Source organism: Drosophila gunungcola (genome assembly GCF_025200985.1).
Source record: "Drosophila gunungcola strain Sukarami chromosome 2R unlocalized genomic scaffold, Dgunungcola_SK_2 000004F, whole genome shotgun sequence".
Classification (NCBI taxonomy): Eukaryota; Metazoa; Arthropoda; class Insecta; order Diptera; family Drosophilidae; genus Drosophila; species Drosophila gunungcola.
The window spans coordinates 272,554-300,461 of NW_026453167.1; the positions used below are offsets into that span (position 1 = coordinate 272,554).

Here is a 27,908-nt window from a genome sequence, read left to right on the forward strand (position 1 = left end):
ACAATTAATTTAACCTTTAAGAGTGTTTGGTTTTTTAGGATTTCAGCAAAAAATAAATAGAAAATAAATGGGATTGTCTGTCTCTTATTAACTCAATTTCTGTAATTAGCAGACTTTGTGAAATTAAAAAAACCAGAAAGATCTGCAATTTTCGTTGTTTGGCTAGGATTCCCCCTTTTACTATTAGTTTTAGGAGGCAGGCCAAATTATCACAATTCTTTCTTAGTCACCCACCGTCAAGGTGCTTTTTGTTGGCCATTTTTTGGTTATCTAAGTCAGATGGCAGGGGATTGGAACTATAACGATGATGTAATCGAATTTTGGCATTAAAAACTTAATTTAATTAGATTTGCATTATTTTTGGCTAAGGCTGCATTTAAATGACCTATAATCGATGGCCGATGGGCAATGAAGATTCACTCTACATGTAGATTTCCACTTTATCGGCTGATTATTTAAAATGTACCCCATGTCCGGTGTGTAGAGTGATTGCCGTATTGATAACAACTATCAAAATCAAAATTGAGTATTTTTTGGTTGCCATAAAAGCGTTGGCCATTCGCCGGTTTAGACCAAGTTACGAATGAACCGTTGTGCAAGCAACATGCAGTCCCACCTCATCGCTATCCTGCTGGCCTCCGTGGCCATCGGCTCCTGCCTCGCAAATCCCAGCCTCATCTCTGGTCCCTCGAGGATGATGGAGGTTATGAGTGCCACCAGTGAAAGTCAACGGAATAACCCACAATTGGCAGCGGCCTGTTTCGCCTACTACAACGAAGTCTTTAACTCCGACTACGAGGAGTACGAGGTGGAGTACAACCAGTGCCACGACAAGTACAACGGCGGCCGAGAGGAAGCCCTAACGCGGTACGATCCTGTCGTCTGGAAACTGAGCAACTCCACCGCCTACTCCTGCAATTACATGCTTAATATCTGCGATGACCAATTTACCAGTCAGAATTCGCTGAACTGCTACGCCAAAGAGGTAAGTTGTTGAACAGTAAAATATTTTATAAGAAAATATACTTAGCGTTGGGCACAACTAATCAATTTTAGTCAATTTTTAAAGCCCAAAGAACCTTTGAAATTAAAATGAAATGCAATGTAATTTTTCAGGGGGTTAGGACGTCCAAGGTGTTGGCTAGTGTAGCCTTTAATGCATCGGAATTCTATGGAGCCCTGTCGCAGGAGATCGAGCAGATCGCTTATACCCGTGAACTCTGCTGCAACACCTCGGCTAGGAACTACGAGATCCGCTCCGATGAGTCCTACGCGTCCTTCCAGAGTTGCCTTTTGGGTCTGACTCCGGTGCCGGATAAGACCACCACCACTTCGAGCACCACCAGCTGGCCAACCACCACAACCAGCACCACTCGCGTGGTCTCTGAAATTACAAACGACCGCTCATCTATCATCTCATCCTCGATCATTTCCCATTTCGAATCCGATGAAGGAAACAGTGCCATCAGCAAGCACCGATGGGGCAGAAAACTGTACAATGCATTCAAGCATAATGGTTAAGACGCGAAGAATATTAAAAAAAGCGAGAAAAAAAAATGTACTCTAAAAAAAAACATTGCAATATCTTCTGTTGAATCGTGAAAAAAAACTTCTGTAGTAGCTAAGATTTAAGCAAGGTTGGTTAATTTTCAATAGAGTATACATAATATTTTTGAAAGGCAATTGATTCTTGATAAGGTTTTATTGGCATTTAAATTGTGGAAAAGGTAAAGAATATTGAGGTTTATTTTGGAACTACAAATGAACATTTGGCTTTTAGTAATTGCCATAATTGCTTAAGGCTATTGGATAAAGAATTCGCTGCATCTTAAAACCAAACAGATGGCATCAAGTGATGGAGTCAACCTGGAAACTCAAACGAGAAACTAAAAGCTATTGCAACTTACTTAATTAACGGCCCGATCTAGAAGGTGGAAAACTAGGAAAACCTGATGGGATGCAAATAAAACTTTTTGCATTTGCCATCAGTCCAAGTTTATCAAAGATCCGCAGGACACGAGGGCGGGGAAAGGCGGAGGTTAGGACAAACATGTAAATCAGCCGGGGAAAACTTTACCTTCGTTGGGACAAGAAGAATCCAGGGGGCGAGGCACTTTAAGGTAGCAGTGGTAACAGTTAAATAAACAGTCGGGAGGCATTTTCCTAGCAGTGTTTTTTATTCAAATTTAATTGCATGTGTTATTATTGTTTGTGCAGTTGCCGGCGGCCTTGTTGTCACTGCAATTAAAACAAATTAAAAGCGTTGAAGCTGTGCAAAGGGGAGATTTCACTCTGCCGAAATCAAGCCAATAACTTGGCAAGTTAGAGTATTCTGCATCCTTGCAACCGGCGCACACACAAAGAACACGCAATTAAGATATGCAAATTAGAAGTTGTCCTTGCTCTGGCAGATCCGGTTTCCTTTGGGGATCTCTGAAAATTATGCAGAGGCATGCGATGAAGACAGCTTTAAACTTGGCCAACTATTCGAGAGGTTTCAATTTATTTGAGGCAACAATAATAGCTCCAGTGAGTCATAATACTTTTTTAAATGTAATTATCATGTAGCTTTTAATTGACCGACAAGCCACTCTGATAAAGTTGTTGTTAGTCATTCAAATGAACAAAAATCAATAATCATTTTGGGAATTTGATAAGACATTGAGAAACCCTAATATCTTGGTCTTTAATTAGTTATACCCTTTATGAGACACTCAACCTTAGCGTGTCTACTTCATTATTTATTGCCAAGTCGAAGGCCTTATCAACATCCATTTCTGACCAATAACAACCCTCAATGATGATACAATCGGAATTCTGTTACTTTATAATTCAATAGGCTTTCTGAAATTTCTAGGAATTCAAACTGTAGGACAGACATACAGACTGCACTTGTGTTTCTACAAAAAAAGCACTCCAACTAGATTAGATTAGTCGATAGCTAGCATTCTAACTGCAATCTCAGCCATTTGCGTTCTTTCTTTCTGCTATTCTCAAATGGAAGTTATTTTAGCCAAATTCAGGAAGTACGTATACAGATTTCGGGGAAATGTTTACTTCGACGGAGTGCTGATCTAACTGAGTAAAAATTTTTGGGGAGCGGGTTGGTGGAAACCCTTGAGCTGGATTTGACGGGTGGGTCCCGTTGAGTGGCGGTTATAAAATCGATAAGAATGATAACTACGCCCCGGTTTCGAGATAGCTCGAGTGATAGACTAAAACCGAGGTAATAACACGGCAATAACATGGCGTTTTTTTTACTGGAAACTAAGGCAGGAATTTTTTTTTATGGTCCACTCGAGCGCGGCGCCTATAAATACATCAGCTGCCAGGCGGATTGGACAAGTACGAATCGATCGCTGTAACAGTGAAGGTCTAGTAGAAAAGAAATACTATAGAAAATCGAAAAATGCAAGCCAAGTTGTGCGTTGTCCTTTTGGCCATCGGCCTGAGCCAGATTGTGGCCCTGCCATCGCCTTCGCTGCAGATCAACCATCCGAGCACCAACTTCCTGCAGTATTTAATACAATCCCGGGATCTCGCCAATGGCAATGGCGACCACTCCATCGACTGCCTGGGCTACTATATCCCCCTGATAAACGAGGGCGTGACCGTGTACGAGAACAACTTCAAGGCCTGTCTGGAGCAGGCTGCCCTGGAGATTTCCCAGATCAACGACAGCACCAAGGATGATCGCGATGCCATCGATGCCTCCGCCCTGAGCTCCTGCGATGCCCTCAAGGTCTGCAGTGAAAAGGAAGCCGCCGAGGATTATTTTGAGTGCTACAGCGAAGCCGTAAGTATTTCATAACATAGTCGAAAAGGAACACAAACGGACAAATTTGTATTTTATTTTCCTACACTGGTAGGAGTACTTCATCCTTTTTCGCAATGATTTGTGACATTAATTTTTTTTTAAATACATTTTTTGACTATTCTCATAATGGTTTTTGATATTTAAAAATTTAATTTATATGCTAAACTAAGATAAAATGCTTTAAAATTATTTGAAGTCTAATATTTCAACAATTTTTCAAATATATTAATATTAAATCATGCAATTTAATTCTGGATTTAATTGTTAAATATTTAATTAAGCTGTTCCATTTCTTCATCAGTGTATTAAAATGATTTTATGATATGTATTTAAGATTGCATACTTTTCACTATATCAATTGATTTGTTTAATTAATTACATTAATTAATTACACAATAATCACTTTGACTTTTTTTTAAAATACCTTGCTGACACGAGAATATAAATACAAAAGTGTATAAGAATATCTATAATAGGTCATTAATGTTAGTATTAAAATTATTTACGATGTATATTTTAAACATAACATTTTGTCAATATCATTTGATTTATGATTATCAATTTGTTTTTTTTTTTAACTATCTTGCTGATAAGAGTGTATAAGTACAAAAGTTTGTAAGATTAGCTGCCAATCAAGTATTATACAAAATATTTTATAACTATTAGGATCATACGTTTTTTTATTTTTTTCCCATAACTGATTACTCAATAATCTAAATTTTCTTTCGATTTTTTGATGTATAGGGCTCAAACAGCACTAAGTCCATGTTCGCCATTTCTGCAAATGCCTCTGAACTTCTGGCCTTTGTGAAAGAGGAAGTGCGTCTCATCCAGGTGAACGAGTACGTGTGCACCAACAAGACCCAGAGGGTCTACGCCGAGAACTCTGCCAAACTCTACGAGGAATTGACCCTCTGCATTGGTGGTGCTCCCATTCCGTCGGAAGTCGCGAGCACTAAACCCACAACTGCTGAGCCAGAATCTTCGACTGATTCCTCCTCAGCTGTACCAGAATCCTCGACTGATTCCTCATCTGCTGAGCCAGAATCTTCGACTGATTCCTCCTCAGCTGTACCAGAATTCTCGACTGATTCCTCAACTGAGCCAGAATCCTCGACTGATTCCACCTCCAACGAGCCAGAATCCTCAACAAGTTCCGAAGGTGACAAGGAAGCAGCTCCCGAGGAGGACTTGAAATCGCTGTCCAGTCATAACAACAAGGACATCCAGAATATTCTGAAGAACCTGCAGAACTGGTTCAAGTCCCACTAAGCTAGCGAGGTCTTTAAATCTATAAATATAAACGAAGCAAACTAAACAAATATACGTATCTTAATTATTTATTTAATAACTATAAAAAGAATATGTTTTGAAGTTGGGGTACACATGCTATCAGATTACTCAGTAATCAAAGATCGCACGGACAAAGGTTTATTAAAATTTAACACACGTTTTCTGTTTTCGTTTTTAGGGGACAATAAATAATAGTCTTGACAAGAAGAACCGTGTGATTCATTGTATAACCGACTAGAGATTGACGTTGTTATCAAGTAGAAACTACAAAGTACAGTGTTAACCACCGCTTGACCAACATTAGCCAAATCAATTAAAACCAGTCAGCCGATAAGCTAGCAACTATATTGGCCATTACCAATGCTAGATAACACGGCTATTTATGGGGTGTTGGGTCAGAGAAAAACTTATTAAAAATGAAATCGGAAGAAATCTCGGCGCCGATTTCGAGAACGAGATAAAAACTCAATTAGTTTTTAATCAGCACGATTTAATGATTTCTCAATGACATTTTCGACTGTCGAAATTTTTGATATAGCCCGGCTATAAAATAGTAAACCAATGACCAGTGGCTCTCAGTACGAAAACGAGATCCGTTAAATTCGGTTAAAATAATAATGAAGTTCGCTATTGCCCTGTGCCTGCTGTTGGCCACCAGTGGTTTTGCCCTGGTGCCCAAGCATTCCGACGACCTGATTTCCATGCTGACCCGCCAGCAGTTCGCCGTGCGCGCTTTGATGGCTGCTCCCGAAGCTCGGGACGATTCCACCCTGATCTCCGACTGCTTCAACCACTATCTGGAGGAGCAGACCAATGTGATCATGGGCTACAACCAGCAGTACACCGGATGCCTGAGGACCGCCCAGATGGGCCGGGATGAGCTCACCAACGAGAGTGCCTCGGAACGAGAGGCCCTCCTGGATCGCACCAACTCCATGTGCTCCAGACTGACGCAGTGCGACGAACTCGTGGATGGCCTGAAGTTCTTCGACTGCTACCGCAATGCCGTACGTATGCTCTATACTTACTTTGTCATGACGAAGGAATCCTATAGCCACTAATGATTATAATGGGAAGTACTTAACAACTGTTTCTCGAAATAGATTGAAAGGAAGGCCATACTTTGTATTGATCTTTATAATGGTTTTAAAGATAGACAACAATGACTATACAAGCAATAGGAAATACTCAAATATATTTCATAAAAAGATTGGGAGCAAGGAAATACTTTGCAATAATTCTTATAATGGATTCGGCTAACTCAAAAAGTTAGTGTTCCTAACACATATGTATTTACATAATTTACATTATAATTCAACTTGAATCGGTCAAAATGCGTACGACATGCGTCACTAATTAATTTTTTCCTTCAGCATGTGGGGAATGTTAAGCCGTTTATGTGATCAGTTACGAACTAAACTATTAGCAAAAAATCGTTAGATAATCGAAAAGCTATTACTAACTGAAATCATAAGTGGAAGTATGGGCATTTATAGATAGCTACAATCAATTTTTTTTAACAACTTTGTTTGTTTGTTTTCTTTTAGTCCTCTGACAGCTACAAGGTGATGTTTACCCTGAACAGTGATTCCAGCCTGGATTTCAACCGTATCAGCGCCAAATACAGCGTGATCGAGACCGATCTTACCGCCTGTGTGGATATGGCTCGTGTGGATTATGCCCACGACATGGACAGCTGTGATGAGAGTCTAACTGTCTGTCTGAACGGAGGCGAGTCTCCGAGCACAGATGATCCCACCACCCCTGTTCCCACTACCGCTGCTCCCACCACCGCTGCTCCCACCACCGCTGCCCCCACCACTGCCGCTCCCACAACAGCTGCTCCCACCACAGCTGCTCCCACCACAGCGGCTCCCACCACAGCTGCTCCCACCACAGCTGCTCCCACCACAGCTGCTCCCACCACAGCTGCTCCCACCACATCTGTTCCCACAACAGCTGCTCCCACCACAGCTGCTCCAACCACAGCTGCTCCCACCACAGCTGCTCCTACCACAGCTGCTCCCACCACAGCTGCTCCCACTACACCTGATCCCACCACAGCTGCTCCCACCACAGCTGCTCCCACCACAGCTGCTCCCACCACAGCTGCTCCCAACACAGCTGCTCCAACCACAGCTGCTCCTACCACAGCTGCTCCCACCACAGCTGCTCCCACTACAGCTGCTCCCACCACAGCTGCTCCCACCACAGCTGCTCCCACCACAGCTGCTCCCACCACAGCTGCTCCCACAACAGCTGCTCCCACCACAGCTGCACCCACCACAGCTGCTCCCACCACAGCTGCTCCCACTACAGCTGTTCCCACCACAGCTGCTCCTACCACAGCTGCTCCCATTACAGCTGTTCCCACAACAGCTGCTCCCACCACAGCTGCTCCCACCACAGCTGCTCCCACCACAGCTGCTCCCACCACAGCTGCTCCCACCACAGCTGGTTCAACCACAGCTGCTCCCACCACAGCTGCTCCTACCACAGCTGCTCCCACCACAGCTGCTCCCACCACAGCTGTTCCCACCACAGCTGCTCCTACCACAGCTGCTCCCACCACCGAGCGGCCACCAGAGGAGGACATCAACAGATCTATTCCCTTGGCCCGGAGGGGAGTTTTGAACCTAATGAAGCGCTTCTTCTAATCGTGAGAGCTTATAAATTATTTATTGCATTCACTTGAAGATTTAAAGTGCCGTAAAATGCCCAATAAAAGCGGTTGCGTAAATAGCGTAGAATACTTTTGGGTGCTATTGAAAGTGTTTTGTTTACGTGAAAGCGATGGCGTACCTAGAATTAACAAAAGGGGTTTCAATTATATATATTTAATAACAATATTTAAATTTCGGTTTTTGATTTTTGGTTTTCGGTTTTTGATTTCTTTTCTTTAGTATATTAGATGTCTTTTTTAGATATTTAACTCTACTTAACCCCTTCTGGATACGTCAATGGCAGTACTTATCACTGATAACTGGCAGAGTAATGACTTATCTCGCCTGTCTCGGCCAAGCAAGCGCCACACCATTCGGCTTATGGTGTGTCGCACTGCCCATTTGGGAGATCGGATCAGAGGGCTTCGAACCGGAGAACGACTTTTGCAATCATTGTGCACGACACTATATAAGTGGAGCACCTGAACACCTGAAATAGCTGGCCTTCGGGGCTGGTCAATAAAACCGAATGAGGTACGAGTACGAGTTATTAGGAAATGATCAATTAGCCGCACTCGGCACTCGATCAGCGTCGTTGGTTCTTCAGCGGCAGTCAAGATCGGCGCCCAAATGGAATCACTACGCAAAGTCGCGAGAACGGAGACCAGCAGTCGCCTCCGCTGGGTGCTAAACATTTTTGTGATTTCCCTTTATTGGGGTTACTCGGAGGGTTTCATTGGAGGCTTCGATTGGCCCACTCCCGAACCCGATCTTGGAATAGACGAGTGCCATGACGAGTTCACCATAGCCTGTGCCAATGCTTCGATGGTCTACTCTGATTCCTATGACCTATGTGAGTTGAATGCCAACGAGACCATCATACATCTGGAGGTGGATGTGGAGCTGGAGCGACTGCAAATCGAGTTGGCCTCCGGTGCGGTGTGCGGAAATATGCGGATCTGCGACACATTGGTTGACGATCTGGAGTATTTTAAGTGCATCAATGAGAACGTGAGTTATCTTGACCGTAAATCAATAAAAAATCAAAAGTCTGAGGAGTTTAGAAAACATTTTTTTCGATGAAAAAGCCTGGACCCAAATTTAAATGAAAAATTCTAATGAAAAGGCTAGTCATTGTTCATTATAAAAACAATTGCATTTATTTTAAATGACAGAAATAGTTTGAAAATATTAAAAGTTTAAGTCTTCATTATAAAATTATAGCGTTTAAATTTTATGGCGTAAATCATTAGAACTTATATTAAAATCAATTTTAAAATATTAAATCAAAGTATATTAGGTCACTTTAACTGAAATAAAATTAAATTGCAAATAACTCAGCATTAATTGGTATCTTATATGTACTCCCAGGGAACTCGAAATCTGGACATTCTAACGGAAATAAGTTATAATGCCTCAAGATCATATACACGTCTGCATGAAGACTACGATGCTGTGCAAAGGACTTTTCTGCTCTGCAGTCTAGATGCCCAGAAAAACTACATGGAGGATCTAAGGGAAGCTCACAGGGAACTCACGCAGTGCCGATCGGAAATCGATGAGCTTAGCGAGTAATTATCGCTTATCTGTTACTATGTAAACAGAAAGTTAAAGGGTGAATAAACATCATTTTATAAAGGCAACTTACTCACGACAATTTTAAAGAATATATAGTAATTTCCTGTAGGATTACGTTCAATAACTTTAGAGGTACTTTTAAAATGATTACATATTATACAAAACAGTATTGTTTATTATAAAAAAAGAAATATCTAAAAAAGACATTCAATATTATATTCAAAATATCTCATGGCTAGACATATTGAATTTAAAATTGGCAATAAAATTGTTTTATAATAACAATATGAACTAAACAACAGTGTATAGTTATAAATTTAAATTTTTCGGCTTTCAAAAATATTGGATGTAAGCCAAACATTTAATTATCGAATTATTAAAGAACAGACCTTGAAATTGAAAAATATATTTATAATAGTTATAGTTTTGTTTAAATTTCTTTTATCAAAAATTATTATTATCTACATTAATTTGTGGTATACAGTTGAAGACATTGATCTAATGATCGAAAGACTTTATCGGTTCCTTGGACATAATCACGTTCAGTTTGATTTGTGCACAGATAGTGCTCCATTTCAATGCTTCCTAATTTCTGGTTTAGGATCAGCGCCTGTTCGGAGGAATTGAACGAAATATTGTAGACATTGGTGAGCTGAAGCTTGGACTATGGGAATATTTCGGTTCTTAAATATGTTGTTTGATTGGTAAGACTACAAACCATTTTGGAAAAGCAGTGGAAAAAATCCAGGGGCTCCGTCAAGGTCAAACACTGATCGATAAAGGAACTCATTCTCAAGGCAGCTTCTTTAATCTTTTCCTGAGCCACTGAGGCATCTGTTAGCAATGACTGTCGCTCATTGGTGGCACTTTTTTGGCAGCCACTGTATCCTTTCGACCAAGTAGCTCCCTGACTTTCCAATTCCGGTAGATAGCGGGCAAAACATTTCTTTGTGTTGCCAAGATTTGATAACGTTTCCTTTCCTTCGTCTAAGTAAGAAAACAAGCTGTTCAAAGTTCGCGGCTCCTTAGCTAAGACCTAAAACATCTTTTTTAAATAATTTATTAGTTTTAAAAGTCGCATTTTTACCCCAATGGCCAAAAGTAGCGTTATAACAAGAGTTTTCATGTCACGGACCGTAGACGACTGACCAAAATCGAAGCAAAATTTCCGCGTAAAGTAACCGAAAAAATGGTAATGTAATCTGACAGTGATGTATGGTTTGTTTATAGGCTTGCTTATCGCTACGCTTGCTTATTTGCTATCTGCAAATTACCATCCAGTGGCATTTAAACTTTGTACTTGATGATCAAGGAAATACGTAGCATACTTTTGGCCAAAAGGAGAAGATTTCTACCGAAACTTTGCCTCCGCAATTAATTACGTCATATGATAAATATAAATGGGGACTTATCGAATAGATATAGGGTGTTATTAACCAATCGTTAAAGCAATCAATACGAATTGGCTCGAAAGCCCTTAAGCCAAAGAACTCGCTAGGGCAAGTTCAAAGAACCGCGAATAAGGCCTTCCGGTGGTTCCTGGCCATCTAGTCTTGGTTATCAGCTTTTGACCCTGAATACACGTGTTTGGCATCGAATGGGAATGCACATGCAAAGCAATTTGTTGGTCTGGCATTACGCATTCGCCCTAATGCTACCTAATTGATCGACGCTGGGTAGCAGCAAAATATTCACAAAAATATCATTTGGGCCAAACGGATCAATCATTCGCCCCGCCGGCCACGTATATAAAGCATTTGGCTCTGTTTTTGGCCAGCGACAGTTAACATCCAACCGCCAACGAAACGACCGCACCAACATGAAATTCCTTTGCAGTGTACTAATCCTCGCCAGCGTTCTGGCTGTTAACGTAAGGATTAACTGATACTCGCCTGGTTTCCGGTAGCAAACATTTCCGTTTTCGTTCCCGCTTTCCGCTTTCCAGGCCAAACCCAATGTGCAGTTGCAGTTGCAGAGCGCCTTGGACCAGTATCTGGTGCATGCCCGCAATCTGGATGCCACCGTTTCCGCGGATGTGACCACCCAGTGCTTCAACCTCTATCTGCCCATGCTGAACGAGGTGGCCGCCACTTTCTCGAGTTCCTACCAAGGATGCATAAGCACCGCCAACGCCGAGACCGCCAATCTGACCGCCCAGGCCGATCAGCAGCAGAAGATCTACCAGTCGGAGGTCTCCAGTCTTTGCAGTGCCTTCGCCTCTTGCGACAGCGACAACGACACCACCACCTTCTTCAACTGCTACGCGAGTGCGGTAAGTTCAAGCTTACTAACAGTTAATAATTTATGGATCGAAGAGAAAATAGCTGACTTAACTGAATATTATTTTGAGAATGTTATGTCATGTTCTGGTTGTTTTATTTTTAGAATTTTTTTATTTTTTGTTTTTTACCAGTAATAACTAGTAATATATCTAAGATAAGAGTACCTATTTATAAATCGACTTAACAATAAATATTTTATTAGATTAACTATTATAAATTTATATTTTTTTTCCTCAGGCCAACAGCGATGTCTCTGTGATCTACGACATTGCCACCAATGCCGCCAGTTCGGCCAGCTCCTTGAGCATGGGCATTCAGGCCATCCAGGCCACCGAGTACCAGTGCACCAACACCACGGAGAGCAACTACGTCCGGGATACGGCTGCCACCTACGATCTGCTGGACAGCTGCCTCAAGTACGGCGTGCCCACCACCTCCTCCGCCGCCCCCTCCTCATCCAGCCCCGTTGCTAGCTCGAGCGGGGCTGCTGTCACTGATGGCACCACTACTGCTGCACCGTCCTCCGCCGATGGAGAGGACACCACTGTGGCTGTGACCACCGCTGCTACGGCCTCCAGCGCCGCCCCTGCCACTCCGGCAGCTTCTTAGGCCACCAATTTAAGCAATTGCATGCAATAAATGAGCATTTGAAAAACTTTGATTCGTTGCTTCTTTAAGGGTTTCAGGAAAATCACAGGATTGCGTATAGACATTTCACTTTTACCTTACTTGAAGCCAAACAGTGGGTTTATTCGTTTTTAAAATTGGCAGCCACTAATGTTTTTTAACAATTATAATAAATTACGCTGTTTACATTTTTTTTTAGTAATTTTAGGTCTTCAACAATTCTGTATAGAGACTATATGTTATTTTTAAAATAACAGGGCATTTTTGTTAGTTTATGTTATTCAGTTTTTGCCATTGGCCATAGCTAGATATAGTTTCTAATTTATTTTTCCTTTACTTTATGAACTAATATAATGAATTGAGCTGCGCATAAACTTTGTAAAAAATACATTCATAAAAATTAAAAGCTTTGCATACTTTTGGTCAAAAGTAAAAGCTTTTCAAATTAAAAGATTCGTTTTGCAATTGACATTTAAATAAGGTACAATGACTTCAAGGATTTTCGTTTAAGCAAGGGGCTTTGTTACCCAATTGGTACAGCAATCAATTTAATGGGGACCGAAAGCCCTTAAGCCGATAAATAACCCTTGACAAGTTTTCTTTGTTATTGGCTGTTGGCTATCTTATATTGTTGACTCAAAGAACGAAATAGTCTAGTCATACGTCTAGTAATAATGCTACCTAATTGATCGCCATTCAAAGAAAGTAGTAGTAGAAAAATCACACAACTTTCAAGTTGGCCCAAACGGATCAATCATGTTCCCTGCCAGACGCGTATATAAAACATTTAGACCCGGTCTTTGGTGGAGACAGTAATAGTATAACCGCCAACATGAAGCTTCTGTGCAGTGTGCTAATCCTGGCCAGCGTTATGGCCATTAAAGTAAAGTTATATTGATACTTGACCAAAGTTCCGGTATTAACGTTTCCTCTTTTGGTTTTAAGGCCATGCCGAATGTTCAGACTCAGAGCGCTTTGAATAATTATCTGGTGCATGCCCGCGACATGGATGCCATTGTTACCGAGGATGTGACCACCCAGTGTTTTAACCTCTACATGCCCATGTTGAACGAGGTGGCCGCTACTTTCTCGAGTTCCTATCAAGGATGTATAAGCACTGCTAATGCGCAGACCGCCAATTTGACAGCCCAGGCCGATCAGCAGCAGAAGACCTACCAGTCGGAGGTCTCCAGCCTTTGCAGTGCCTTCACCGCCTGTGACAGTAACAACGACACCACCAATTTCTTCAACTGCTACGCCAGTGCGGTAAGCTAACTGCCGGTTAAAATCTTATAGTTAAGGGTTAATGTCAATTGAAATTAAAGAAATTATTTGGATAAGGTACACTTTTAAATTAGATACTGGCTTTGAAGATTTACTCTGAGCACACAATTTCTATTGGTATATTTTTGATCAGGTCAATGAACATTTTTAATTACACGTCATAAAAAATACAGATTTTATAAGAAGTTCAGTTTAGACTAAGAAAGTTGCAATTTATGTTTTTTCTTTTGTGTACTTTTGTTTTAGGGTTTTGTTCCACAAGTTAAGTGAGCACTAATATTATTTAATATATTCAATAAATATTTCTTAACATAATTTTCATTTTTACATAAACATAGGCCGAGGGTGATGTGTCCATGATGTACGACATTTCCAGCCAAGCTGCCAGTTCGGCGAGCTCCTTAACCATGGGCATCCAGGCCATTCAGGACACCCAGTACCAGTGCACCAACGCCACGGAGAACAAGTACGTCCGGGATACGGCTTCCACCTACGATCTGCTGGACAGTTGTCTCAAGTACGGAGTTCCCACCACCACCACTGCTCCAACAACCCCAACACCATCTTCTGCCCCACTAACCTCCACCTCAGATGGGCCTTTTTATTTTGATCTTTGAAAGGGGAAAACAAATTCAGATAAATGCATTTAATAAACGAGAAAAATAAAACTGATATAACGTTATTTTAATTACTTAAAATAATGGTACTGTAATTATCAAATTTTGTTGTTTTAAAACATTAAACTCTGTGCTGAATATAATTATAAATAAATGCTGACTGCACACAACATTTTAAACAAAGCAATCATGGGGTCGTGTGTAGATAAATGTTCGATAAAATATTTTTCCTTGGTTGTGACTAACAAAATTGTTATGTAAAGCTAACTGAGCTTTTTATTTTAAATGTACTGAAGCAGATTTTAAGCCCAAAAGTAATTTAACTTTGTTGAACTTTTAAAACCAATCCAATCGGACAGATCTATCCGTGCTGCTCAGTTGGGCCAAGTAACATTAGAAAAACCCTTAAAATTGTTTGATTGTCAAAAGTTTAACAAAATCAATTTTTGTTGGAATTAAAAGTTTTGCTTTTAGATCTTTTGGTTTTAATAATAACTAATTCAAACTTATAACATTTTTCTTCAAAATAGATTTGTTAAAAAGCATTGACATATTTATTTATAGATAAACTCAATGACATATTTGTTTTTAAGGCAGACAAAAGCTTTAAAGTAAATAAGATATACAAAATCAAACATTTTAATATTGGTAAAGCTTCAGTAAAGTTTCAAAATGTCTAAAAGTCCAATTAAAGTTTAAATGAATTATATTTTACCATTTAAGACTTCCAAGAGCCTAGCTGATTCCCAAACTTTTTGTAATATTCTGTTATTTGTGGGCCATCGAAACATTTTTGTAGACATCTGGAGGGAAGACAGATGGGCATGTGAACGGAACGTTTCTAGCTACTCTCTCTGAACAGACAATCGCCGCTGGCCGAACATACACCTTTCTCGTAGCGAGCGGGCATAAATATTCAATCCGAGGTGGCCTTATCGGCGATACATTCAATTATCTCTCTGGTTAGCGGCTGTTAGCGCTTAAAAGCGTGCCCACACACACTGGGTTGTGCTCAGTCGAATTTTGTTCTCGGACCATTACCATTTCACATTCCGCCCTCAACATTCAACATGGAAGGCCATCGCGTGGCAGTCGTCGCATTTGCTGTTATTCTCGCCGGATTGTGCGTGCTGTCCGGACTTAACGTAATGAAAATGGAAATCAACAACTGAAATGGCGTAGGGACATTTGAGTAACCCTCCTCCGTCTACGATTTCTCCCTCAGGCGGCGCCCGTGGAATGCAATAATGGCAGTGGCACTCAGGTCTCCGAAAACGGTCTTCAGTCGCAGACGCAAACCGGACCCGGCTGCCAGTCGCAGACCTCCGAGGACGGATCCCAGAGCCAAAGCCAGAGCCAGTCGGGCAATGGCCACCAGTCGCAGTCGCAATGCAGCGGCACGTCCTGCGGTCAGTTCAGCCCCCTTCCGCCCCTCTTCACCATGGCGCCCATGGAGCCCATGGAGCCCATGGAGCCCATGGAGCCCATGAAACCCCTCACCTGGCAGCCCTGGGGCACTTTCGGCTAAGTTCTTAAAGCTATCAATATACCTATCGTATTTTGCAGATTGCTAGAACTTTAACAAAGCAAAGACAAAAAGGTTTTTAATTTTTTTTTAGAAAGGGTGTATATACTCTTTGTTTTGATTTTTGTATATCAGTATATTTAAGTATAAAAATAAATAATTGGAAAAATAGCCAAAACCGCAAATACAAAACAAAATTAAAGGAATATTAAATTAAATCAATTTGGGCTAAGTTCCTAAATAAATAAAATCAATCAAGTACATCCCAGATTGCTAATTGGTTTAATTATTGAACAAATATTTAAGATGGATTGCTATAATTTTAGCTAATGGCTTAAAAGATAAAAAAGTTTATGAAGAACAAACAAAAGACAACTTTGTTAGTTAAAAAAACATATAACATCTCTCTCTTATTTTCTTTACAAACTCAAATTTATTGCCTAGTTTGATTTCTCCAAGTTATTTAATCTCAATTTTATAAATCCCAATATTTGTATTTTTAGAGATACGAAACATTTAGTACATTTTGGTTGACAACAAAAAAGGAAAGCGATCTTGATTCTAAAGATTAGTGTGGTGGCTGTCTGGCTTGACTTGAACTCACAATACGAGATGACTAATTCATCTTGTTTTGGTATATTCAGACGTCATTTACATTTTAAGTCAGGTTGATTGGCAACGCTTTGTTCAAATATTGTGAACGATTAGTTTACTGATTAGTTCACTGATCGGGCATAAATTATCTTCCAATGAGCAGTAGTGATTTAAGCACTACAAAGATTATCGCATTTAATTGAAAAACACAAGCTATCTACCACATAAAAACAATAAACTGATAGGGAATAAATAACTTTTAGACATTTCTGATTCATATCTTATCCTTGGATTGAATTTAATTTGGAAATTTTCTGATATTTGTTTAAAGAAGAAGAATGTTTAGGTTTTGAAAAATTAAAGTTTTAAATGGAAATTATTTTTTGCAAAAATTTTATCTACGATTTTTGACAGTTTCCGCGCCAAACTTAGCTTATCACTTAAATCACTTGGATTGCAGCGTCAGAAAAGCAAAAATAATGATGAATGTTCGCCAAACTCCCGTCTGCGGTTAATGCATTTCTTTTTTTGTTTTTCCCGGCACTGCTGCCGCTTTCGTTGCTGCAGATAAAACTTTTATAATGCGCTCAACTTTGGGGTGCCACCGCTTTTGGCAGGCACTGTGGCACCTTCTTCGCCATTCAGCGTTCAACATTCGACATTCGGCCTGCGGCGACGTGTGCAAGTAATTGTGGCTAAAAACAAAAAGCACAGGAACCACAATAATCAGCGGCTGGCTGGGGGAAATCGTCAAGCGTTGAAGCCGCCGCCAGCTGGCTTTTAACTCATTTTCTGATTAAAATCTGGGCCATTAAGCGTGCCAGCTCGGATCGGACTAAACTTTTTTAATGGCCCTGACAATAGTTGCCGACGTCAGTGTCGGCAGGCTCCTTTCTCCTTTTCTGATCCTGCAGTGCGGCCGCAAAAGGGCGCGCGAAAATTGGCGCCTGCAACCAACGACGCTGGTCACGACAGGGCGCAGAATTCGGTGTAAAATTAAATTAAAACTGCCAAGGGAGAACGAGTTGTGGGAATAGTCTTGCACGGAGAGAAATTCACCAGACCTTTTGGTGGTATTTCACCATATCTTTTTAGCTCCTATCAGTGGCATTTTAATATATCAGATTACATTTTTAGCATATCACTCTGATAAGAAGGAAAAAATACACTATTATGCACATTGCTTATATCAGTGGCCTGCCACTTAAGGCTTATTGTTATTAACATTTTAAGCATAGCAACATAAAATTTACTTGCTCTGATAAGGAAATATTTTAATCATTATAAATACAAAAGTATTCTTCCACTTTAACTAATACAATCATTTTTTGCTCAACTGCTATCAGTGGCTTTTTGAAATATCAGATAAGAAGTTTTAAAATACCACTCTGATAAGGCCAAAATAACAGTATTGTTTACATATCTGCTATCAGTGGCATGGATTTTATGGCTTATATTTATTATAATTTTAAGCTATGGAAACATAAAAGGCATGACCTGGGATAGGTTCAAATTGATAAGAATTTCTTTATCAAATGTCTGCTAGCACTAGCATGGCTTATAGTTAAGAGCATTTTAAACATATCAATATAATTAATATTCCAGCCCTGATTTGGTGACAATAAGCTGAAAGTGATTATAATTTATTTATCGCATTGAAATAGTAAAGATATTTTTTGGCCCTTATAAGCTCACAAATTCTAAAAGAAGACTCAAAAAAGACAACATTATTTTGTACCTTCTTTGGGTGCAATAAAAAATGTATTTATGAATTTGTGATCTATTTCCAATAAAATTAATAACTTAAATTATGGAAGTTCGAGAACACATATTAATTATTTTCTGTTCTTTCTGTGTGTGGCTAAAAAGCGAGTCGAAAGCTGTGAAAATATTTGCGAGCCTTATACAAGAAGTGGAAACAGATGGGCGATAGTGGGGCAAACAGCAGGATGAGGACCAGAATCCAAAGGAGAACTCTCTGCGCCAGCTGTCAGCGGCTGCCAGAGCAACGATGTCAATTAGTTTTTGAAGCGATGCTGACCTCCCTGGATGCCGTTCCTCCATCCCCATCTCCATCCCCATCTCCATCCCCATCTCGATCTCAACCAGTTCTTACTCCTTCCCTCCTTACGCCTCCAACTTGGCCGTCCTTGTCGTTTGGCCAAGTCAAGTTGGCTTTAAGTTAATTGCACAAGATTTCACTTTGCTTTCGCAAGGATGCTGCTTCTGCTACTTCTGCTACTTCCGTTTCCTTTCGTTCGTACTGCCATTTTTTAATCAAGTTAAAAGTTATTTTTAAATGGAGTGCGAGTGAAATATGCAAGCGCAATGCAAATATCACAATGGACCTGCATATGTGGCTGCATCAATAGCAATACTGCAGAAAGAAATATTTATGTACTGATTATTTCATGTGGCATCCGAGGCCAAATTGGTTTTGCCATTCGACTGCCCCCGTCTTGTTAATGCATGCATGTTTTAAACTGCTCTCGTCACATTTAATTTGTGAAAAATTCATATGCCAAGCTGGGCAATTTTTTGCCGTCGAGTGCATTAATTACGTACGAAAATATAGACGGATGAATTTATCTATCAATTTAATTTATAAAATGCAATGGACGATTCGCTGGACAGTGAGTTCCCTTTACTAAGAAAAAGTTTAAAGTAAATGATTTATTAACAATTTTCTTCAAATTAAGTTTTTCCATATGGGCTTTCTGTTACTTAAAGTTGTAGTCCAAAAAATATAAGGCATTAAGCTTAACTCGGCGAATCTTGTTATAATTATAATGAACTATTAATTTGGGACTTTATTCGGTTGGTATCCTAACTTTTTTTTGTAAGAAACAACCAATAAAAATTTTCCTAAATTATCTTACTTCTGTGTATAGTACTTGTCAAGGGTATTTACTTGCCGACATTATTAATGTGTTTCACTATTTGTTATCACCTTCTTTCGGTTAAAAAAAAAATTATGTGCGAGCCATCGTTCTCACCTGCCTATTGTAATTCATTTGTCATTCGGTTTGCCTCTTTTTTATTTTTTATAAATTTCCTTTGGCTGCAAACCACAAGCACCCACCCATTGAAAGCGCCGCCAAAGCCGAAGCTATTTTCGGGTGCCTTACACCTGCAAAAAGCCTTTGATTGATGATACAGGTAATTGATAAGGCGCCTCAGATACCTCAGTTCGCTTGTTCACCTACCCCCAGCTAATTGGCTCCTAAGTAGGTGATGTTTAAAAATATTTTAGCGGAGCATTGCCGTACACTTCCCTTCAGCTCTTTGGCTAATTATGCACTCAAAGCTTAGTCAACGAGCTCGTTCCGAGATGGTTTGAGCTAATTAGGGCGTCCAACGTTAATTGCAATTTGCAATGGCGCGGGGGAAAGGGAAATTTTCCAAGAGGGAGCCGCTGTGAAAACCCGGTTTCCTGGTTACGAGTTGTCGCTGAAACATCTTCAGCTGTTGCTGCCGTTTTGGCCGCGTTGTCACGTTTTTGGTGGCTGCGATTCTGTATGACTTTATTTCTGGATGCCACAGATGCTGCACTTGCCATGCGATTTGCACTTACGTGTGAACGAGATGGAAAGAGCGGACGAAAAGAGATGGATGCTGATACACTGATAAGAAAATCTATATACTGATTTAATTGATTTGGAAATTATTAGTGTTGAAAGCTTATTAATTTATTAAATAAAAATAAATGATTATATGGTAATTACATATCACATTAATAGCAACTCCTAAGACATTTTTCCCAGCTTAACCAAATCTTTAACTTTTGAACGTTTTTTTCCATGCAGAAATAAAAGCAGACTGCTCCCTTTTGTAACCAAATCTTGTCTGCCTTTTCTGTCTGAGCCAGAGCCGGAAATTTTCTAATTTTCTACTGCAGTGATTTCGCATGCATAGAGAGTTGCATGTCCCTCTCCCCGATTTTCCCACTTTCCCTGCTTTTCGACTATTTTTCGGCCCTACCCTGGAGCAAGTTCCACTGATTTATGCGCATCAATAAGTTCCCTGAGTGCGATACTTATGCGAAATGTGCCGCAATGAGACGTGGACTCGCCCATGGCACGTTCGCCTGCAGTTGCTGTCCACCGTCTCCATACCCATCCTGACCCCCGATTTTCTCAGTTTTTCCAGTTTTCCACCTCCTGCTGACTCTTTTCCAACTGCTTAAATAATGATTTGCATTTCGATTTGGGGTTCGATTTCGACTCGGATGTGGCTGAGATATATGGGTGGGGAAATCGGGAAGAATGGCGCAGCAGGCTAGCAATCTCTAATGAGAGTACTCTGCACATAAAGAAAATTAAGGATACAAATTGATTATGAATGACGTGATTAAAAAAAACTGTTATTTCGCTCAATAACAGTAAAGCAAATGTTAGTTCTAATTTAAGCAAAATAAAATTATTTTATTTTTGGATTCCTTTTTGTAAAAACTTAGTGCTTAAAAATGAGCTGTTATATTTTCAAACCATTTTCATTGTTAAATAGGTGCCAATATTATTTTATAAATTTCCATTTAAATATTTTTAAAATACAAACATTATGGAGATTCTGAATTTTTTTAGCTTGCTAAACTGTTTTTAAAACAAGTTTGATCTAACTAGTTAATTAGCTGATCAGTAACATAAAATTGTGTAGCAAAAGCGTAATTTCAAAGTCCTATTGAAACAAAACCTCTTTAACTAAAGGTCTTTAATATAAACTTAAATGGGTAATGTGAGTATTTTGCCAAATATGTTGTATATATTTTGAAAGACTGAATACAATACAATATTATAACTTGTACAATACAAAAACAAATACAATTGATTAAGAAAAACCTAATTTCATTTATTGTTATTTAAACAAAAGCTCTTTTTGTAAACTTTAATTGCCAACGTGCTGACACTGGCAAAAACCTTGCATGTATTTATGAAAATATTGAGTAATTTATGAATAGTATTTAAATAGGAAATCAGGGGCGTCCCCTTTTTTCCGGGTGTGGCCCCATCCTAAACGGCTTATCGCTTTCTGGGGAGGCGAAAAGTCAACTGGCCAGTCAAATAATTCATTTTCGCCTCTTTGTTTGTGGGCCACGTTTACGGCGCTCGCTTATCTTAATGGGTCAAAGGTTATGGCCAGCCTTGAGATGAGACGGTCCGAGCATCCGCTAAATGGCCTGGATAAGAAATGGGAGCCACCAGCATCAGCTGACCACCGAAACACAACATCCTTTGCATTCAAACGGCGCACCACAGTGGGTCTTCGAGCAGAGATTAGGCGTGCTTATAAGCAGATTTATGGATTGTCAGCGGGAAAACCTTTTAGGCACCGCCCCGTCCGCCCGATTTGGTAATAAGCACACGATACAGCGGCACGCAGCATAGCCAGCAAATTTGGAGTTCCATAAGCGGCATTTAATTAATTCGAAAATTACGTTATTTTCAACTCCGTCTACAGCTCACTTGACTCTTGACTTGGGCACTCAGACTACGGACTGACAAAGGCAAAGAGGCTGGCTGGCTGGCTGGCTGGCTGGCTGGCTGGCTGGCATACTCAGCTCATTTGCTAAATCAAGCATGCGCCACTTAAATTTTCATTAGACTGTTTTTGCCCCGCTTATGCCACCTCAGACTTTCTCGGCAAAAAGAACCGCAGCAATGTGCGCACTTTGTCTTAATGATGTTAAAGTGAATTTAAACTTACGTGATTTTTACGTGAGCTGCAGTAATTGCCGATGCAGTGTGTTGCAGCTGCACTCGCATGACTTTCGCAAAGAGGTGAATGAGCTCAACGAGGGAGCTTCGGGGCGTTTGTGAGTCATATTTCTGATATGGTCTCATCATTCAGCTAGTTGCCAGAGATTTGGCACATGTGCTCACGTCTGGGCCATAAATATTGGGGTTAACTGGCATCTTGGCAATGGCATATTGGCAATGCCGGAGCGCCAGATCAAGCCATAAATTTAACACGTTTTCAACATGTGTGCAATTGCCCACGGGAACTACTCGCATAGCATCGCACACAGCTCAAAGCGCATCGCACATCGCGTATACGCAACGTGGCCCCATACCCTGACCTTTTGAACCGCCTTCAACTGCTGCCGTGCTGCCTTGTCATATGCAAAGCCAAAGCTAAAGCTGCTCCCAGCTGAGGCATTTAATTTGCTGAAACATCCACAAACAGCCACCCACTTTTCACCTGCTGCCACGCTATTTAGCCAGTTAAATGCAGCCAGTTGGCCAAATCGAAGAGCCATTCGACCGCACAGCCAGAACCAAGGCCATTTCATCATCGAGCACCCTCGGCGGTCTGTCAGCAGCTCGCTGCCAGATCCGGCTGCCAAGGAAATACGGCCATCACAATTGCACTGCTAAAAAAAATATTTGAACATTAGTTACCACATCGTTTAATTACAAAATATAAGCAAAGAATATGAGTAGTGTACTGTCGCCCCATTATCAAAATTTTGTTAAAAAATTCTTACTAGCTTGCAAAAATGAGGCGAATTTTTATAACTTCAGCCTTTTAATTTGTAAAAGTTCGACTTTAAAGAAAGTATTGGTTTCTAAATCCAAGCAACGTTTACCTTTTAAACTATAACATTAAAGCTTTTAAATAGTTTACCAAAAGTAACTTTACTTATTTTTATTTAGGCTACTTATCAAAGTTATGAAGGGACACATATGCACCAAATAAGAATATGATTAGTTATGACACATTTTGTCAAACGCAACCAAAAAAGAAAAATGGTAATTGAGATTTAATAATTCAATTTTATTGTTGTATTAATTGTAATCATCTAGTTTTATGATTACTATTTTTTCAAGTAAAATAAATTAAATGTTCTGCAACTGATTAAAAAAGATCTCAATTTGGTTTGACATTTTAAACTCAGTTTAATGAAACGTTAAGTATAAATGCTCTGATTTAGAATAACACTTTTCTTTCTGTGTGGTTGCGTTTCCTGTTGCTTCGGGGGCTTAAAGGGGGTAAAAAGGGGGGTAGAAAAGGGGTTGAGGGTGCATGTGGTAGGGTTCCAATATGCTTAGTTCAGTTTCAGTGCCATGCAAGTGGGTGTGCTTAATTCCATTTCAGTTGGGTTAAATACACACATTCCGTGCAATGATGGGGAGTGGGAGTGGGTTCAATCATGGCATCACACATGGAAAAGGGAAGGGATTCCCGGCTTAAAATCGGATTTGCCACGCCCAAGCAACGCCCAACCAAGCTTATCGAATTGTTCGCATTATCGTTTAGATTTTAGTGGGCCAAGGAAATTAATTTCGAGAGTGGGTTTGGGCTGGCAGGCACCTGACATGTAATTACTAAGCTTTCCAGTCGCCCGGAGCATGTGGCAGCCATAATCGACGACGACGATGTGCGTAGCTCCACCATCGTCTTGACTCGAAAATTTCCCAGCAATCTCGTTAATTCGGAGCCCAACAAAAGCATTTCACTTAGGCGCACAATTCTACAAATCCCCCCGAGAACTTTCAATGAATATACTATACTCATAGCAAAGCGCCATTCATTATGATTGTTTCATTACGGCTGTCGATAATATGGCAAATGGTATGACAACAAGCGGATTTTGCGGCTAAGACGAGGAAAGTCCTTTGTTAGTTACTTTAACCAAATATTGTCATTATTGTAACGAGTATTTGCGGGACATTGCCAGTTCGATTATGTGTAACTTTTGCTCTCGCCGAGAAATCAAAACAAATTACCGCGATCAACAACAATTGTCATTTGTTATCCTATTAACGCTACCATATCCTGGGCCAAGCATCCGAGAAATATGGCCAGGGCCAATGACAACATGGCCATACATTAGTGCTAGCCAGAATTTCCAAGTGATAAAGCAATAAATGCCAAGGGACGATGAGGATGATACAAAACTTTCCAGCAACTCGACCACAAAATATACTCCAAAATAAGGCTATTGCTCCTTATATGTGTGTGTGTGTGTGTTTGTGTGTGTGTGTGATAAATAATGGGGCATAAATATCTGGCAAATTTATATAAGTAAGAATTATGTACGAGTTGAGGAAACTGCTGTGATAATCAGGAGCAGATGTCAGTTGGTGCTAATTTGTTTGTGTTTCCTTATGAAAAAGGCTTTTTGAATTTAACAAAATATACCACGAATAATATTGTATTCAAATGTGGAAAATAAGCTGCTTTTAAAGGATTATTATATTCCTGAACATAAATTGGAAATGCTAATGGGTTCCATTATGAGCAAGGCTTACATTTAATTATACAATAAGCTGTGATTCAAATTATTAATATTTTTAGCTTGGGAAAATTGACAGCTTTGAAAGGATTTCTTTGCTTTCTTTTAAATGTATTGAAATTCAATCACATTATAATATAAATAATTTACCAATAAATGATAGTGGAACTGCGAGTCAAGCTTCTGTGGTGTCTTCAAATTTTAGATATATAATACTCACATTCAATATGACCAGCCGAGGAAATAAGCTGCTTTAAATGATTTCTGATATGAATATTAATTTAATAATAAGATATGCAGAGAATTGCTGTTATTGCACCATTTACCTTGGCTTAACTGGCATCAAGAACAGGTGCTGCTATTGGTCATCGTTTGCGATTTTAATGGACTCCATAAAACCGCAGATAAGTTGTGCCGAGAGCAAACAATGGCGTGGGATACCTAAGCAAATGTGATTGTGCATCGAGAGCATAAAGGCAAACAAGCTGATTAACAAATAATGCCAGCTCCCACGCCACGGATGTGCAAATGCATCGAGCGGAAGTATTATCCTTGCAGCTGGCAATGGCAACCACAACGGCAGGACATGCATGGTCGTAAACGGATTGAAATGGGGATTCACATCGAGTGCGAGGGCGAGTGCGAGTGCGAGAAGCCATCAAAATTGCACGCTACGAGGGGCACTGTAATGCGAGTCTGGATATTACGGATATGCACATTGAAGAGGAGGACCCATAATTGCGACTCAATGGCACTTGAATGCCAATAGCTTGACTCACAGCTGATTAGGGATAAAGAGGTAGTGATGGTATTTATGAAAGAACTAGGAGAGATAGACATTTGAAGAGCTCTCGAGTGTATGTGAGTGTTTGATTGATTGTGCGTAAATCCTTCTCAGTGTCCTGTAATGTATTCATTTCAGAAACTGTCCCTCCAGGGCGTCTTGCATCTTGATTTATACCGTCTAGACTGGCTTTGCAGCCGAAAATGTGTTTATAATTCGTTTCGACTTTCTTTGTTTGCTTGCCTGCCACGACATTAATGAATAAATGCATGGAGAAATGCAGATTACCAGGAATTTGTCATTGACCCAAGATTAAACCGCACATGGGTCAACTTTGGGGCAAAGTATTTAAATTGGACTGGCAGAAGTTAGCCAATTAAAAGGGAAAGGGTCAAGTGCTTCATAATAAACTGGCTGCTAATTTACTTGGGCCGACATCAACTGGAAAAACCAAGCCACCTAAAGTTATTTACCGACTAACAACTTCTGGCTGGATTCTCGGCGAGGTGCTAACCTTTGGCAATTTATGTGTTTCATTATTAAACTTTGCCACCTGCCGCATATTTAGCAACAATAACATGGGCCAAATGGCGGCGAGCACACACACTCGGCGCAATTTATTGGCCAAACACCTCGGCCAAAGCACTCTACAAATGACTGCCCGCCGACGGGCTAAAAGCAACTGAAAGAGAAACTGAAAATCAATTGAATTGTAGATGCGGGTTAAACATGAAAGCAAACATGGCCCAAGTAAATAAAAACATCGTAAAGCCAAAGACCCTCTCATTCCTTGGCCTTTTTACACACACGATTGAATGCGCAATTTATGCGGCGTAATTTATGAAAACAACAAAAACCGGAAACAATATTTCTGCCGCTCTCGGTGCTAGCAACTACCAACTTGACCATTATCTGTTGTCTACACACGCCCAGCTCAAGTCGCAGTTATTTATGTGTGGATGCAACACGGCCAAGAACAATAGGAACAATAGCTGAAGGGCTGGCTCCTAGGCAAAAACTTGCCACGTTGGCCCACGGGGCGTATGAGCATTTATTAGCTTTCACACTAACTGGCTCGAGTGTTGGGTGCTTCTTTAATTGCGGAATCCATGCAGCCGCATTTGCATTGCTGATTGCCATGGTGAAAAATTTTCAGGCAGGGACTGGGACACTAAAAAGGGGAAGGCTTTCGAATGCACAGGAGAAAACTTGTAGAATTTTCAAAATACAAATTAGAGGGCTGGTCTTGCCCCAAGCTTTTCATAAACAAGTACTTGGGGGTGCTACAGAAATCACTGGGGGCCTAAAATAATTTGTTAAGGTTTTTAAAAGTAGGCAATGAAAGTACTTATCAAAACTGAATTTTGATAAATTGAATAAATTTGAATTTATATTCAATTTTAAAAAACAAGTTTTCTCTCTGTGCACTTTTGATAGTGAAGGCCTGCTCATTGGGCGCCAGCAGCAACCAAACTACTCGCATAAACAATTTCCTCGAATGGCGGCTAACAAAGTGATGCTTTAGGCCAGGGCTATTGTGTGCTAGTACAGTAGTGAGGAACCCCTCGATTCCCTGGCCGGCAAACCACCACATTTTGCTAAGTCGCTTTCCGCTTTCCGTTCGTGCCTTGGCCGTTTTCTTTTATTATTTTGCAGCCCTTTTAGCCGACGGGGAAAAGATCCCAGCCCTGTTTGCCCTGGCCAGAGAAGCATAAAAATCACGCACTCACAAACAAATAAAATGCTGACAGCATATATTTCCGTTTCCGTTCCGGCTACAGTTTTCAGTTAAACAAATGCCCCGCATATGCGGCTCACTTTTCCCCCAGTTTTCCCCTTTTCCCCAATTCCCCCATTTCAGAGTGAGCGAGCGGATGTATTACAATTTGGAAATGTCTGCGAAACGCACATTTATGACAAAAGGGATAACTTACCCTTAGCCCCAATCCCTTCGAGGCTATTTGTTTAACAGAGTTCGCATTTTTATTTTAATGCTAATTCTGCCGGCCGACCCAACTGCACTAAATTAGCAGCTGGAGGTCGTAAAAAATTGGTGTGGGAACTAAATCGCACTTCCGCCGGAAGTGGCTTGAGATATTTTTTTTTTTCCTGCAAGCACGCAATGCCAGAGATTTTGCTCGCTTTCTATTTTTACGATGGCTTCGATTTGATTGACGCAAAGTTGTAGGATAAACACACTTCACACACCCCACTGGAAAAACCCACCGCTTTATCCCCCATCTCCGTGCAATTTAATAGCTCGGCCTGCCGCAGCCTGGCTTTGGTAAATAAAGTTAATTAAATTTAAATATTTGTGCTGTGCAGCCCTGGCTGGATTTCTTTTCTCTTTTGCGTGCGAGAAAAACCGCAGCAATGCCACCCATTTCCACCCATCTTCACCTCACCCATAACTTTCAACAGACTCAATGCGGCACTCACTTTTTGAAGTGTGTGTGTGTGTGTGTGTGTAACGCCCCCTGCTGCATAAACAAAAAAAAACAGTTTTCGAAAATTTATTACGAAATAATTCATAAAAACGCAGGCTGACGCGACGGCGCATTGTCAAGCGCCAAACGCCGCTGAAGAGGCGTCCAGGTGAGCGCTGCCC

At 40.4% G+C, this 27,908-nt stretch overlaps 8 protein-coding genes across 9 annotated transcripts; 7 read left to right on the forward strand and 1 right to left on the reverse strand.

Moving 5' to 3' along the window:
* Positions 1–559: 559 nt before the first annotated feature.
* LOC128253875 (uncharacterized) lies at positions 560–1,630 on the forward strand. Its single transcript, XM_052982580.1, has 2 exons — positions 560–985; positions 1,117–1,630. Exons 1-2 carry the CDS (start codon positions 584–586, stop codon positions 1,519–1,521), a joined length of 807 nt encoding a protein of 268 aa, XP_052838540.1. The 5' UTR covers positions 560–583; the 3' UTR covers positions 1,522–1,630.
* Positions 1,631–3,329: 1,699 nt separating this feature from the next.
* Positions 3,330–5,153, forward strand: LOC128253873 (uncharacterized). Its single transcript, XM_052982578.1, has 2 exons — positions 3,330–3,796; positions 4,562–5,153. The coding sequence occupies exons 1-2, from the start codon at positions 3,410–3,412 to the stop codon at positions 5,087–5,089; spliced, it is 915 nt and encodes a 304-aa protein (XP_052838538.1). The 5' UTR covers positions 3,330–3,409; the 3' UTR covers positions 5,090–5,153.
* Positions 5,154–5,665: 512 nt separating this feature from the next.
* On the forward strand, positions 5,666–7,860 carry LOC128253868 (salivary glue protein Sgs-3). Its single transcript, XM_052982571.1, has 2 exons — positions 5,666–6,117; positions 6,658–7,860. Exons 1-2 carry the CDS (start codon positions 5,728–5,730, stop codon positions 7,765–7,767), a joined length of 1,500 nt encoding a protein of 499 aa, XP_052838531.1. The 5' UTR covers positions 5,666–5,727; the 3' UTR covers positions 7,768–7,860.
* Positions 7,861–8,141: 281 nt separating this feature from the next.
* Positions 8,142–9,416, forward strand: LOC128253881 (uncharacterized). The gene is made up of 2 exons (XM_052982586.1): positions 8,142–8,784; positions 9,145–9,416. The coding sequence occupies exons 1-2, from the start codon at positions 8,404–8,406 to the stop codon at positions 9,346–9,348; spliced, it is 585 nt and encodes a 194-aa protein (XP_052838546.1). The 5' UTR covers positions 8,142–8,403; the 3' UTR covers positions 9,349–9,416.
* Positions 9,417–9,783: 367 nt separating this feature from the next.
* On the reverse strand, positions 9,784–10,552 carry LOC128253882 (uncharacterized). 2 transcript variants are annotated; one of them, XM_052982588.1, is made up of 3 exons: positions 10,439–10,552; positions 10,070–10,387; positions 9,784–9,961 (listed from the first exon to the last, which is right to left on the reverse strand). In XM_052982588.1, exons 1-3 carry the CDS (start codon positions 10,475–10,477, stop codon positions 9,818–9,820), a joined length of 501 nt encoding a protein of 166 aa, XP_052838548.1. In that variant the 5' UTR covers positions 10,478–10,552; the 3' UTR covers positions 9,784–9,817. The 2 variants fall into 2 exon arrangements, with proteins under 2 accessions (XP_052838548.1, XP_052838547.1); XM_052982587.1 differs by having other exon boundaries at positions 9,798–10,015.
* Positions 10,553–11,064: 512 nt separating this feature from the next.
* On the forward strand, positions 11,065–12,294 carry LOC128253876 (putative protein TPRXL). The gene is made up of 3 exons (XM_052982581.1): positions 11,065–11,221; positions 11,297–11,623; positions 11,871–12,294. The coding sequence occupies exons 1-3, from the start codon at positions 11,171–11,173 to the stop codon at positions 12,240–12,242; spliced, it is 750 nt and encodes a 249-aa protein (XP_052838541.1). The 5' UTR covers positions 11,065–11,170; the 3' UTR covers positions 12,243–12,294.
* A 723-nt stretch (positions 12,295–13,017) lies between these two features.
* On the forward strand, positions 13,018–14,213 carry LOC128253879 (uncharacterized). The gene is made up of 3 exons (XM_052982583.1): positions 13,018–13,143; positions 13,206–13,526; positions 13,883–14,213. Exons 1-3 carry the CDS (start codon positions 13,093–13,095, stop codon positions 14,159–14,161), a joined length of 651 nt encoding a protein of 216 aa, XP_052838543.1. The 5' UTR covers positions 13,018–13,092; the 3' UTR covers positions 14,162–14,213.
* Positions 14,214–15,124: 911 nt separating this feature from the next.
* On the forward strand, positions 15,125–15,734 carry LOC128253883 (uncharacterized). The gene is made up of 2 exons (XM_052982589.1): positions 15,125–15,306; positions 15,387–15,734. The coding sequence occupies exons 1-2, from the start codon at positions 15,232–15,234 to the stop codon at positions 15,687–15,689; spliced, it is 378 nt and encodes a 125-aa protein (XP_052838549.1). The 5' UTR covers positions 15,125–15,231; the 3' UTR covers positions 15,690–15,734.
* The last annotated feature ends 12,174 nt before the right edge of the window (positions 15,735–27,908 follow it).